Source organism: Acanthamoeba castellanii (genome assembly GCF_000313135.1).
Source record: "Acanthamoeba castellanii str. Neff unplaced genomic scaffold scf7180000084708, whole genome shotgun sequence".
In the NCBI taxonomy this organism is placed as follows: domain Eukaryota; phylum Discosea; order Longamoebia; family Acanthamoebidae; genus Acanthamoeba; species Acanthamoeba castellanii.
In genome coordinates this window covers 137,102-150,830 of record NW_004457620.1, presented here as the reverse complement: position 1 = coordinate 150,830, position 13,729 = coordinate 137,102, and the positions used below count along the sequence as shown (strand labels likewise).

Below are 13,729 nucleotides of genomic sequence, written 5' to 3'. Positions count from 1 at the left end.
TAGTGCGAAAGCAAACGACCACAGTCTCGCGCTCGTAGCGCACCATGACGGAGGCCACTTCTTTATCGTCGTCCACCACCTTCATGGTCAGTGACGAGCCCTCGAGCTCCAGCATCAAGAAGACGAGCAAAGAAACAACTCCGGAAACAGCAGAACTACAACAACTACAACCACAAGAAGAACACCAGGACGAAGAAGGCGGGGAGGAGCAGGACGAACAGAAGAGCAGCAGCAGCGGCGGCGGCGGCAGCACGATGATGATGCTGCAGGCCACCGGCACGCGGCATGCGGCGCCCTCGCCCCTGGGACCCAGCGAGGCCGGGGGCAAGCTGCCCAAGGGCGGCGCGGCCGGGGTGGTGGAGGGCGTGGGTGTCGTGGTGGGCCAGTACGAGGTGGCCCGCGACCGCCTGGCGGGGCAGCTGCGCGAGGTGGAGGCCACCCTCGTCGACCAACTCCACCGCCTCCCACCTCCGCCACCTCCTCCTCCACGGTATGCCCCCCGAAATTATTATTGCCCACCGTGTATTATTTTTCTTATTCATTTTTTAATTTAACATTGACTTTAATGCTTTTAAATATTAATAAAAAACGAACTACAACGCCACGCGCATAAGAGAATATTATTTACTACTTCAAGACCATTTTATTTATTGGTTGCTGATGCATTAGAACATTACTATTATTTCCTTTTCACTCGCCTTTTATTAATAATTTAAAACGAACGTAAAACGAACACCAGGACCGCGGCGACGAGGGGACGGGCGAGGGCCTGCAGGACGGCCACGGCGACGCTACTCAACACGGCAGCGGCGCCGCCGCCGCCACCAGCACCACCACCAGCAGCGGCGCCGGCGGCAGCAGCGATGGGAGCGGCGGGGCCGAGGTGAGCTTTGAGGAGCAGTTCCGGTCCATCAACGCCAAGCTCCTCTCCGCCGAGGAGAGGATCAAGCGCAAGACCAGCTTCGCCAAGGCCGCCACCTCCGCTGCCGCCCTCGACCCGCACGACGGCCCCTCGGGCGGCGGAGCCACCGTACGCCTCCCTCCCTGCCCACACACATTTTCACCCCGCGCGCGGCAGCCGACGTGTCTCTTCACGCGACGCACTCACAACACACGCGACACACACACGACACACACACGACACACTGCAGGTATCGAAGGCTGAGTACGACGAGCTGGAGGAGGAGAAGACCAAGATAGAGGAGGAGCTCTGGGAGCTCAAATTCCAATACGAGGAGGAGCAGCGCAAGGTACGCTCCCCCCTTTCTCCACATCTCCCCGCCATCGCACACACGACACACGCCACACGCGCCACCGCACGACACGGTACACACGGCGGCATGCGTGTGACCACCACCACCACCACCTATCGTGCGCGCGTGTGCAGGTGTTCGCCCTGACCAGCGAAAAGGAGGCCCTCGAGCAGTACGTCACACAGCTCGCCGAGGTACACATTCCCGTGCACACACCCCAAACCCCCAACCCCCCCCATGCTATTCTGATCGTCGTCGTCGCCGCCGTTGGGTGTGTGAGAGAGCAGGAGATGCAGAAGGAGACGGCCAACATGGTCTCCATGAAGGAGCAGTTCGAGGAGCAGGCCTCCCCCGCCGGGCGCCGCTCGGTCTCGCGCAACAGAACGTCGCGCGGCGGGGCCTCGCCGGAGGGCGCCACCATAACCGCGACGGCCGACGCGGACGGCGACGAAGCGGCGTCGGGCGCGGGGGGCCGCGCGCACGGGTCGACGGCGATGATGGACGCCGACACGCTGGCGGTGGAGCTGGCGCTCAAGGACGAGGAGCTGTCGCGACTGCGGGACTCGATCGAGCGCGAGCGGCGGAAGATGGAGGGCGAGATCGTGTCGCTCAAGTTCGACCTGCAGAAGGTGCGCAACGAGGTCAACGTGCGCGAGGGCAAGATGGCGTCGATCAAGCTCGAGCTCGAGAAGGGCCGCAAGCGCGTCGAGGCGATCGAACTCGAGCGGCGCACGCTCGAGCAGGAGGCGGCGCGCGCGACGGAGGCGGCGGCCGAGAGCGACCGGCTGCGGGCCGAGGCCGAGAATGCCGAGCGCGCGGCACGTGCGGAATGCGAGGAATTCTCCCGGCGCGTGGCGGTGGCCGACGCTGAGGTGGCCCGCCTGCGCGACGTGCACGAGGAGGCCACGCGCGCGCTCGCGGCCCAGGCCCAGGCGGCGGGGGGCACCAACCGCGAGGCCATCCGGCAGGTCGAGGAGCGGGTCGGGCTGCTCCGCCAGGAATGGGAGCGGCTGCGCGAGAATGAGCGGAATCTCACGAATGCCAGTGTCGACACCGGCGCCGGCGTCGACGCCGACCACGGCGCGCGGTGGGCCGTCGAGGAATTCGTGCGCGAGCTGCAGGGGCGCGTGGGGCGGCTCGAGCGCGAGAAGGAGGAGGAGAAGGCGCTGCAGCGCGAGGTCAAGGACGAGCTGCACCGGCGCATCCGCAAGCTCGAGCGCGAGCGCGACGACGAACGCGAACGAACGCGCGAGGCGCTCGACCGCGCCCGCGGGCTCGACGACCAGCTCCGCGCGGCGGTTGACGCGGCGGAGCGCGAGCGAGCCGACCGGCGGCGGGCGGAGGAGGCCAGCGCGCAGCTGGGCGAGCGGCTCGCGCAGTACGAGGCCCTCGGGCGGGGCGAGGTGGAGCGCGGGCAGCACCTGTTCCTCGACCGCGAGAAGGAGCTGCGGCAGGCGGTGGAGGAGCGGGAGAGCCAGCGGCGCAAGATCGAGGCCGAGGTCATCATGCTGCGGGTCGAGCTCCAGCGGGTCCAGGCCCAGGCGGCCGAGGCCGGCTCGCTCGCTGCCGAGCTGGCCGACGTGCGCGGGCAACTCGCCCAGGCCAAGCTCGAGTCGCATCAGCGGTACGGCGACCAAAGCCTCTGGAATGTACACACGCATTCCATTCACATCCTTCCCCGTACGTTTGGAATTTACACACATTCCAGGGAGGTGGAGCACCAGGCCAAGGTGGAGGGGCTGGAGGAGCGGATGCGCGTGTGGGAGGAGCGACACGATCCACAGGCGCGCGAGCGGGAGGTCGAGGAGGCGCGCGCGAAGGACCGACGCATCGCGCAGCTCACCGCCGAACTCGCCGCGCAGGCCCAGCTGGTGGCCTCCCAACAGGAGATGCACGAAAACAGCCTGCAGGCCCTCAAGACACAAAACTCTCTTCTCTCGCGCGAGGTACCACACATCATCGCACACGCACACGCACACGCACACGCACACGCACACGCACACGCACACGCACACGCACACGCACACGCACACGCACACGCACACGCACACGCATTTACACGTTCTGTGTGATCTGGGATCGTCACAGCTGGAGCGACTGGAAGATCAGCAGACGGAGATGGCGAAGGAGAAGGACGAGACCAGCCAGCACCTGCAGGGCGAGCTCCAGTCCCTGCGACAGGCCTACAAGGCCCTCCTGCAGCAGCACGGTCCCAACTCACCGTCGACAGCGCGTCGCGATCAGGAGAAGGACGCCGCGCTCAGCTCGCTTCGCGAGGAACTCGACAACGTCAAGCGAGAGTACGACTAACACGTTATATACGACACACACACGACGCGACACATGACACACATTCTGACACCTCGGGTGGTGGGGAACCACTAGTTTGTTCTATACAACGGCCGTGGGCATCAAACTCAATCTCACCTACTCGGGCCGAAGCTGCAACATCAACATCGGGTCGCTATACGAGAAGGTTGACGTTCTCTCTCTGTGTGTGTGTGCGTGCGTGCGTGTGCTCGCCTTGTGGTGCGTGCATGGGGCTAAACCGAGGCGTGAGTACAGGCTCTGGCTGAGGGAGTTAAGTGGCAGCAGTGGAACCGGTGGATTCACGATCAGGCCGAGCGGCGACAATGACGAATCCAGGCATCATTTCAAAATACAACGTGCCCAGCTGCAACCAAAAGATCTTGGTCGTGTGTTGTACGTCGTGTACATGTCGTGTGCTGTACGTGTGTCGTGTTCATGTTGTACGTGTTGTGAATGTGTCGTACGTGTGTGTGTTGCACGCAACCAAAGAATCGTAAACAGCTGAGTACGGGGCTGGGCGTAGTGGTGGTTGATTACGGACAGTACCAGTTGTGCCCGCTTCTATCTGGCGGTTCAGGTGTGCAGTCGTTGTTGCCAAAAGGCGTTGGACGAAGTGGGATTCGAACCCACGCCTGGAGACCCAGACTACGACCTGAACGTAGCGCCTTAGACCAACTCGGCCATCCGTCCTTGAACATAAGGGGCGCACCAAACAGATAGACACACCTACAGTGCCCTGCCATTCCGCACTTGGACTGAGGAAGTTTGCACGTAAGCCAGACCAAAAGACCAAAAATTCCAAGCAACCAAGGAATGCCAGGCACAAGGATGCATCCATTTAACAGATACTGGCTTAGGCCAGGTGTGATTCTTATCTCCTGTTTCTCCCTGCTTATAAGTCACATTGAGGGATTTGAGATGAAAATGATTTGATAAAAACCTGGAATTTGTGGAGTTAAAAGTAATTTTATCAGTGTGGAATGGAGTGGAATTTTAACTTAAGGAATAGTGCTCCAATTCAGCACAAATGTGAAGAATGAAGTTCAGTGCATGTGTGCAACTGACTGAATATGGTGTGAGGTTGAACATGAACTGGATGTGAGGGCAGCATGTTGGCCACTGATTATGGAATTGACAGAGGGTATGAAAGCAAAAGCAAGGTGAAGTTTGAGGGTGTTCAGAGGAGCACTACACAAACCAGCAAAAGTTCTGATTTTCCAGATCATGTATGTGTACATGATAAACTAAGTATTGGTAGGTCAAACATGTAGTCATTGTGTATGTGTATGTGATAAAGTATGTGTCTGGTTTTACAGTTTTTGTTGCTGTGTATGCATAGGTGCAAGTCACCCTGCCATCAGCCATGGCCAACAACAAGGAACTGTTGAAGCTCCTGAAGGTGGTAACTGCCCCATTGCATACATGCTATTTTCAAAGCCTGTTATCTTGAGAAATGGCAGATTAAAATACCATCATAATGAGAGATATGATGCTGTAACTGGGCCATCAAGTCAAGGTCTGGAATGACCAATTTTGTCTTGCTATTCTTAAATTAAAACCATTTTTGTGTTGTCAAAACTATTTTTATGAGCTTAAACCCACAAACAAAATCACTTTTCAAAATGACTGGACCTCTCATTTCAAATGACCACAAGTTCTGTGTGAACTTCAATGACCATCCTACCCCTACATCATTTTTTGGAGGGGGGGATGGGTGGTGCCCAAGCCTACAGCATAGCATGGAGTTTTTCTATTGATGGGGATGGGAACAATCTCACCCTCCCAACCATGCTCAGTGGCACTACACCCATCTGGGCGTTCCTGGACAAGCTGCGTGTTAACTTCCTCACTCCACGTCTGTTTCTTCTCCCCTTGTGTGAGCTTGGAGGTTGTTTTTATAAGGTGTGGAATGGCTACTGGACACGATAGATAAATAGACGATGAGGGCTTACTCATCTGAGCGTGGGGGTGAGAGATGGCGGAGGCGCTTAGAGGTCCTCGTGGTCGTGACCGTGGTGGTCATCGGCAACGTCATCCTCGTCGTCATCATCGTCGTCATCGTCGTCCGCCTCCTGGGTCTCAGCGTCGCGCTTCTTCCTCTCCTCCTCCTCGGCCTTGTTCCTCTCCTCCTCCTGCTTCTCGAAAGCGGCCTTCTCGCCCTTCTGCTGCTCGGCGAAGTAGCCGGTGGCGAAGGCCTCGGCCTCGGCGAGGTCGTCGGTGATGAGGATGTGATCGAAGATGGTACCGGTCTTGACCTGCCAGAGCTCAAAGCCGACATACTCGTTCTCGAACACGTAGATCTGGTCGTCAGCCACGTAGTCGGGGTTGTCGATGAGCGGGTGCACCCACGGGCCCTTGTAGGCGGGGTTCTTGACGCGGGGCGCCTGCCACTCACCCTGGTAGTCGGGGTTGGCGATCATCGGGGCCTCCCACTCACCGTCGAGCTCGTCATCCCAGTCCTCGGGCTTCTTGGCCTCGGGGTCGGCGATCTGCTTGGGGGTGTTGTCCCAATCCTCGGGCTTCTTGGCCTCGGGGTCATCAATGTACTCCTCATCGACCCAATCGGCGGGCTTGCTGAGGGCGGGGTCGGGGATCTGCTTGGGCGCAAGAAGGTCCCAATCCTCGATGAGCGAGCCAGACTGCTTGACCTCGTTGTCAATGCGGATCTGCGCAAAAAAAAAAAAACATGAACGGTGAGAAGGGTTGTAAAAGTTTGTAGTCAATTGGAGCTTCGATTATCGCTGAGAGATGAAAGGCTGAAGGAGCTGGCAAGCGAGAGGAAGTGTGAGTGGGCATGCATGTGTACCTCGTAGGTCTGGTTGGGGAAAAGGACGGCAGTGTAGAGGTGGGTGTAGATATCAGTCTCGGGCCTGACCTCACGCTTGATGAGGTGGTTCTCGCCCTTGTAGTTCAGGATGAAGTGCACCCTCTTGGTCGAGCCGCACACGTCAGGGCCGAACATGACGCTGTACGTACAAAGAGGATGAAAAATGAATTAAATTTTCATCGAGTCAAATCACCAGTGTAGCGAGAGATCGGCGGAGGCGAGGCGGCAGTGTGAGGTCTAGAGAATGAGAGTGCGTTCTCTACGTACTTGTACTTGGTCTCGCCCTCGAACTTCTCCTGGTCAAGAGGGCCAGGGCCGACCTTGATGTAGGCACCACCGCAATCCTGAGACTGCTCGTGCTTGACGGAGTACTGGATCACGAGGGGCTTGTCCTTGTTGGTGAACTTCGGGAACTTGGCCGACAGCTTGTAGAACCTGGCATCCTGCGAGGTCTGGATGCCCTTGTCCTTCTCAGCGTCGTTGAAGTACTTGCCGGCGGTGTGCGCGAACTTGCCAGCGTTGCCCGAGGCATCATCGTGGGTGGAGTACACCCATCGGCTCTCCCACGAGTCTGTCGTTCGATACAAGTGGTACAAGAAGAATCGTCAGCACGAATGCGATTGCGATTTCATCATCCGCGCCAAAATCACGCCTGTCCGCTAGAATCACGACGACGTACCATCAAAGTCCTCCTGGAAGTGAACAGTGGACGAGGCGAAGGCCAGAAGGCCAAAGAGCGCAAAAGCGAGAAGGGCGGCCTTCATCTCGAGCTGCTGCGTGCGAAGTAGACAAGCGAAAACAAAGGCAAAAAGCCGCACGCGGACTGCAATTACGCTGGCCCACAGCGCGCTGGCAGTCGCCCATTGGTCGTGCCGTGGGAGCTCGGCATAGGTCAATCAGCTCCGGACAAAAAAACAATTAAAAAACCATTTCTGCCTTTGCAGAAACTTGGGAAATGCGGGAGCTTCTTGAATGAAATTTCCGCATGTTTTACGAAATTTCTTGGCCTGGAACAAAAAGATTGCTGCAGGACACGTTGAAGGGGGTATGGTACAGGGGAGCAGCTGCGTCAGGCGGCAGCGCGCTGGCCGCCGCCGCCGCCGCCAGATCTGGCAGGAGAGGGCAGAGGCGAATCCGAGGATGACGACACAGCCGTGTCGCTCTCGCTGAAGCTCACGTCCCCGCTCGTCGTCATGCTCTCCTCGTCTTCGTCGTCGGTCGTGATGGAGGTCGAAGTCTCATAGTTCTCCTGCAGGCTCCTGACCCGATGCAAGAGCCCCTGCATGTCGTGCAGCACCGACTCCATCTCGGCCACCGTCACGTTCACCACCCGCTCCGGCACCCCGGCGTGCGAGCCCGACTGCGTCGGCGAGGGCTTCTTGCCGAGCGAGGCCGGGGCCGACATGGGCGAGGGAATGGCGGACATCGACGAGGCGGCGGCCGAGGAGCCGCCCACGCTGCGCCGGGTCGTCGGTTTGACGTGGGCGTACGGGGCAAAGGTCGACGCGAAGGAGAAGGCCGCGGGCGGCGGCGACAGCGACGAGGTGGCGGCGAGCAGCTCCCGCACGCGCTCCACGACCGACTTGGCCGAGGGCCGGCGCGCGGGGTCGGCGTGCCAGCAGCTGCGGATGAGCGACACCCAGGCCTCCACCACCTCCTCGTCTGATCAATTGCCCAAATGCCACGCAAAAGGAGAAAAGCGGAGAGATCAGCCACCACCGATTACCAATGCGAGACAGCGCGTGCGGTACGTGCGTGTGCGGCGGTGTGTGTTGTGCGTACCGTTCTCGTTCGGCTTGGCCAGGGGAAGGGGTAACCGCGCGCTGTCCTTGGCCACGCGAAGCACGGCGATGGAGGGCGGGGTGCCCTCCCAGGGGCGGCAGCTGGTGAAGATCTCCCACAGCACGACGCCCAGCGAGAAGACGTCCGCGGCCGTCGAGTACTGCTTCTTGGAGAACACCTCCGGCGCCATCCACAGGAAGGAGGGCGGGCGGGCCAGCCCGAAGTTGTTCACGCGAGGGCGCAGCGAGCCGTCGAGCTGCGTGGATCGCACGCAAAGAGGAAAACGTGAGACACGCGACACACGCGACACACGCACAGACGCACACACGCACACACGCACACACCACACGAAAACGTCGTATCGGCCAGGGAAGCGAGTACCAGCACGTTGCGCGAGGTGAAGTCGTTGTGGAGGAAGGGCGCCGGGGATTGGGAGTGGAGGTAGAGCAGCGCCTCGGCCGCACCGAGGGCGATCTGCACTCGCTGCAGCGGAGACAGAGACGCGCCCTCCTGCAAGAGCACATCGTGGAGGCTTCCCTTCTCCATCCACTTGCTCACCTGCGCGGATGCACGTCGATTGGGCAATCAGGCCACGTTCGCAAAGAATGAAGAAGAAGAGCGAAGAACGAAAAGAATGAAGAACGTACAAGACATAGGTTGGGTTCTTCTAAACAGACGGCGATGGGCACCAGGAGGTTGGGATGCTTGAACGGCCTGTGTCACACGACGGTGTAAATAAAATAATATAAAAAATAAAATATACGTAGACAGGTGACAGCGCTCGTGGCCACCGAATCGGGGAGCGGGGGAAGACGAACATGACGGTGGCCGTGTATCTGGCGAACTGCTCGTACTGGTGGGCCTTGGCGGGCATGTTTCGCGCCACGACCGTCTGGCCGTTCCACTGGCACATGTACACCTCCTCGAAGAAGCCTGGTGCGACGACGACGACGACGGTCATCATCGATGGTGAGAGCCGTCATCGTCGTCCTCTTCCTCCTCTTGTCTCTTTGACAAAGGCCGACGAGCTGCAGGGTCACAGTCCACGTACCTGATTTGAGAGTTCTCTCCTTCGCCAGCTCCTCGAACTTGATCGCGGACGGCTTGAGGGAAGCCTCCACCTGCTTCATGGACGGCAGGCTCGTCTTCTTAGACCGTTTCCCGTTGGCTGTTCACCACCAATCAAAGATGAGCTCGGCGTACGCGAAGCGTAGAACAATAAAAATAAAGAAATAGAAGAGAAGAACCATCGGGTGGCTTGTGTGTTGTGCGTGTGTGTGTGTGTGTTTCAGGACATACATTTCTGTGTTTCCTTGGCCTCCTGTTCCGACGCACCCTCGCCCTCCTGCTTCTCCTGAGGTGACACGGCGCGATGAGCTCACATAAAAATAAAAATAAACAAACCGTAAAGAGAGATAGGCTCCGCTGAGGTAATACCTCGGAGTCTGCTCGGGACGAGAGAGAAAATCCCTGCGATGATGCCAGCCCCTCGGTCTTGACGTGCTGCACGGCCTTGCATACCGCCTGCAGCGGGGCAAGAGAGAGAGAGAGAGAGAGAGGTCAGCCGCTGCGCTGCCCGTTGTAACAAAGCTGCCCGTTGTAACAAAGCAACGCAGGCGTACCTTGATGTGCTCCTGGTCGCTGATGCCCATAGCCACGATATCGATCTCCTCCAGGCTGCTGATGATGAACGGGTCCATATAGCCCTGAGCATCGAAATGGGGGGGAGCCGTGATCAGATACCAATGTTGCTTTGCGGCACTGTGTGTCGTGTGTGTGTCGTGTGTGTCGTGTATACCTGAGAGAGGAAGAGGCTGGTGTATTGTTCCATCCCCGTCCGCCCCAAAATGCCGGACACGATCTGTTCCGGGGTGTCAGTGTAGCGTTCTGCGCAGAGCACAGAGACGGAGTGAGCGACGAGAGCGCAAAGCCCAACACGTGGGGGGGGGCTGCGGGCTGCGCGGGAGGAGACGCGTACTGGGCACTACGATCTCCGACTTGATGCTGGTGCCGTTGGGCATCAAAAATTCCACGAATTCGACCAGGGCGTCGAGGCAGTCGTGGGAGGCCTCGACGTCGTGATGGCCCACCCCCTCCAGCTCCAGGCGCTTCCACAGGTTCTCGAGCTTCCTGACCATCTTCTTGGGGTGCGTCTTGGGCACCAAATTATCGTTTTGGCCGTGCGCCACCAGCACGTGGCACGATATCCGCTTCAGTTTCTGCGCGAGTGCGGCCGCACGGGTACCCATCGATCAGCGAGCGATGCGTTGTGTGCGTGTGGCGGCGCGCGTGTTGTGTGTGGCGCGTGTGCGTCGTGTGTGGCGCGTGTGGGCACGTACTCTGAGGCTGTCGAACATGTCTGGGACTCCGACGTGGAACTTGTGTGCGACATCGAGAGCGAGAATGGAGGTGAAGGGACTCTGCAGGACCAGCCCGGCAAAGGAACTGGATGGCACCACGCCGCCAGTCAAAGCTAAGAGTACGAGAGAGAAAGAGGAGACACGAGGAGAAGGAAAAAGAAGAGTGGTGAGCTGACCCGCTCAAAACGGAGAGGGCAGACGAAGCAATCGAAAGCGAAAAGAGAATGAGTGAGTACCGAGCAGCTCTGGGCTCGACGACTTGTCTGTTTTGCCTCTTGGAATCAAGCGGCTGCCGAAGTGGCCCAGGGCTGGGGTTGTTTGTTCATGCGATAGATGCGCAGCTATGGCGTTAGTGCGACTGGTGCTGCGCGTAGCGACAAGTGACCAGAGTACGCGGGTAGTGGTGAGTACCGCTTCTGTGATGTGATTTTGTGGAGAAGGCGGACACGAGGTCGATTGCCACCGCGCTTCCGATCGATTTGCCGCAGCTGGTGGTCGAGAGTGGTACGTGTCAGCCACGGGGAGGCGCGAACGACAAAAAGAAGAAGAAGAAGAAGACGACACAGCACTTCTGCATAGTCAAAATAGGGGTAGCGTACACTATGAGCTTGTCCGAATGGATTCCCTTGCTCAAGGTAAGCCACGCTGTGCAACGCGACATAAAGCGTGTTGAGAAGGCCTTGCTCGTGCAGTCCGCGGTGGTAGGGGCGGAGGGGCGGGTAGCCGTACCATACACGGCCCGCGCGTCGTCATAGCATGCGCTCTCTGAAGGGCTGCCCTCGTGCAGGCCGAAGCCGGTGTAGTCGAATGCCACCACGTTCACCTTCAGACGGAAACAAAGAAAGTAGAAGTTAGAGCGTAGAAGTAGAAAGTAGAACAAGAAGACGATGGTGAGAAGCGTGAGTGAGAGTGAGATGCGCGTGGGCATGAGCGGGCACGATGGCACACGAGCAGGGAAGGAGAGAACGAACATGGAGGGTGTCGCGTAGGATCTTGAGCCAGGGCAATGTGAGCCCCAGGTCGCTAGCGCTTCCATTACAATAGAGTAGCGTAAAGAAAGCACTGTGACACCGCACGTCGACGCACCCGAGTAGAAAGAACAAAAGCAGTGCAGGAGGCGAGAAGTCAGGGCTTCATGACTACAGTGTGGGGGGGGGAGTGCCAGGCGCTACGCGTTGCAGGCGAAGAGAGATAGAGAGGGGGGTAGGGACCTTTCGTCGTTGGCGCCTTTCCAATCGAGGAACACGGTGGGTATGGGCGGTGCCGCCTCGGTCGGCTGTCGCGACGCGGCCGTAGACACGGCTGTGGAGACGATGGAAGGAATCCAGGCAAGGCCTTCCAACGTGTCGTCGTAGGAGGGCGGGGGTGGCGTGAACACCGCCTTAGTGAGCTCTTGTCCCATTGGGGCTAGTACTACTTCTTGGCCCCAATTTACCAAAATCGCTTTCTCTTTGCGCCTTCTTCGAGATCAGAGAAGAAGAGAGGGTATTGGAGTAGAGGGCGCAGTCTCCTCCCGTCGGGGGCTGTCTTTTTCGAAGTTCGTGTTGAATGAAGCCCTCTCTTGTTGTTTGTTCCTCTGGCAATTTGCTCGACCACGCCAAAATTTGACCAACATGCCAAACAATTTCAAACTCTATTATGGCCAGGCTCATATTTCTCTGTTCATTTCTTTTCTTCTCTATTAACGCAAGATTGAAGAGATGAGGCGGCTCACACGATTGCCCGGTGGTGGTGCATGGCTGCGGCCAGGTGTGCCCGATTACCGGAGCACCATGTACCACTCCTCGACTTGGCTACCCTCGTGTTCCAGGCTCGGACGGCTGGGGCGAGCTTGGGCGTCATCTTCCTCATCGTCATCTTCTGGCAGCAGTCCAAGCTTCTCCGAAGAAAGGGAAAGAGAGGTGGACGACGAGGGTGAAGAAGATGACAGTGGCTGGTTTGGAGAACGCGGGCAGCAGCGCGAGAAGCCCCAGGCGCCGGCAGCCAAGCCACGCTCCCTGTTCGAGAAGACGCGACAAGTAGCGGAGAGCGAGCTCGAAGAGAAGTTCATCAAGGGCGGCGGTCCGGGTGGCCAGAAGATCAACAAGACCAACAGCTGCGTCTACCTGAAGCATGTACGTTACACTGCACCAATCGTTGTTGCCTACACCATCATCATCAACAACTCTCCTTCTCTCGTTCTTCGTTCAGCTTCTCACCACTGATGCGTTGCGCGTGTAGTTGCCGACGGGTCTCGAGGTCAAGTGCCAGGAGCAGCGCGAGCGTGGGCGCAACCGCGTCATCGCCCGTCGCATTCTACACGTACGCCCGCCTTCTCTTGCTTGCCCGGCTATTGTCGGTTGAGCGATGTACATGAATCGCTGACGATGTGATGAAAATGACGAAACGACGACGACGACGACGGTATGCGCCGGCGTGCAGGAGAAGCTGATGCAGCTCTACTTCCCGGAAGACAGCAAGACGTTCAAGCGACAGGAAAAGATACGCCGGCGCAAGCAGCGCATGGGGCGACGCTACGGCCGCAACGAGACACTACTGCCCGTCTCGACAACAACAACCGACAGCGACGATGGCGACGACGTCGCATACGAGCCTTCTACTGATGGCCCGCGCCAGACCACCACCAGCGCCGCCGCTGCCGATATAGCGCAGAGTTCTTCGGCGGGCCAAGATGGAGCTGGAGAGGTGGTCGTCGAGAAGAAGACGAAGCGGCGAAGGACGGTGGATCCGGCGAGCTTGCCCGACTTTGTATGGAAGCAGCTGGGCATCAGGCGCAGCAGCGTAGTCGAGTGCACCGAGTTCGACCCGGAAGACTTCAGCACAGACGGCGAAGAGGAGGAAGAGGACGAAGACGAAGACGAAGACGAAGATGAAGACGGGGATGAGGCTGGCGACAACGCACAGCCGCGGCCAGCGGAGAAGCCAATGACCGACTTTGTGTTGGAGCAGCTGGGCATCAAGCCGGACCAGGGCAAAAAATAAAAATAAAGCGAAATGAAACGCGTGCTGGCCGAGCCTAAGTGCGACGATCGTGAGCACCCGCCGACGCTCTTCGCGCTGGTTCAACCCGCACAAGCTCCCGCCCACGCGGTTCTGCGTCAATAGCTCGGCCTGTGCGGCGTACAGCTATTCGAGCACGACGGCCCGACGTTTGGCACCACGACATTCACATCGATAACGCATGCAGACATCAACCA

At 58.6% G+C, this 13,729-nt stretch overlaps 4 protein-coding genes across 4 annotated transcripts; 2 read left to right on the top strand and 2 right to left on the bottom strand.

Annotated features, from left to right (window-relative positions):
• Window positions 1-44: 44 nt before the first annotated feature.
• Window positions 45-3,890, top strand: ACA1_142360 (uncharacterized protein; the record flags this gene model as incomplete). Its single annotated transcript, XM_004349583.1, has 9 exons — window positions 45-443; window positions 740-1,030; window positions 1,152-1,250; window positions 1,388-1,447; window positions 1,541-2,877; window positions 2,962-3,199; window positions 3,342-3,553; window positions 3,639-3,729; window positions 3,819-3,890. 9 exons carry the CDS (start codon window positions 45-47, stop codon window positions 3,888-3,890), a joined length of 2,799 nt encoding a protein of 932 aa, XP_004349633.1.
• Window positions 3,891-5,551: 1,661 nt separating this feature from the next.
• Window positions 5,552-7,154, bottom strand: ACA1_142350 (calreticulin, putative; the record flags this gene model as incomplete). The annotated part of the gene is made up of 4 exons (XM_004349582.1): window positions 5,552-6,229; window positions 6,370-6,529; window positions 6,658-6,961; window positions 7,070-7,154. 4 exons carry the CDS (start codon window positions 7,152-7,154, stop codon window positions 5,552-5,554), a joined length of 1,227 nt encoding a protein of 408 aa, XP_004349632.1.
• A 305-nt stretch (window positions 7,155-7,459) lies between these two features.
• On the bottom strand, window positions 7,460-11,934 carry ACA1_142340 (SAM domain (Sterile alpha motif) domain containing protein; the record flags this gene model as incomplete). The annotated part of the gene is made up of 16 exons (XM_004349581.1): window positions 7,460-8,052; window positions 8,173-8,428; window positions 8,554-8,730; window positions 8,862-8,886; window positions 8,991-9,105; window positions 9,224-9,340; window positions 9,472-9,526; window positions 9,610-9,696; window positions 9,795-9,878; window positions 9,971-10,059; window positions 10,151-10,391; window positions 10,512-10,617; window positions 11,132-11,177; window positions 11,262-11,355; window positions 11,504-11,594; window positions 11,744-11,934. 16 exons carry the CDS (start codon window positions 11,932-11,934, stop codon window positions 7,460-7,462), a joined length of 2,367 nt encoding a protein of 788 aa, XP_004349631.1.
• A 370-nt stretch (window positions 11,935-12,304) lies between these two features.
• ACA1_142330 (peptidyltRNA hydrolase domain containing protein) lies at window positions 12,305-13,514 on the top strand (the record flags this gene model as incomplete). Its single annotated transcript, XM_004349580.1, has 3 exons — window positions 12,305-12,646; window positions 12,753-12,833; window positions 12,954-13,514. The coding sequence occupies 3 exons, from the start codon at window positions 12,305-12,307 to the stop codon at window positions 13,512-13,514; spliced, it is 984 nt and encodes a 327-aa protein (XP_004349630.1).
• Window positions 13,515-13,729: the final 215 nt, after the last annotated feature.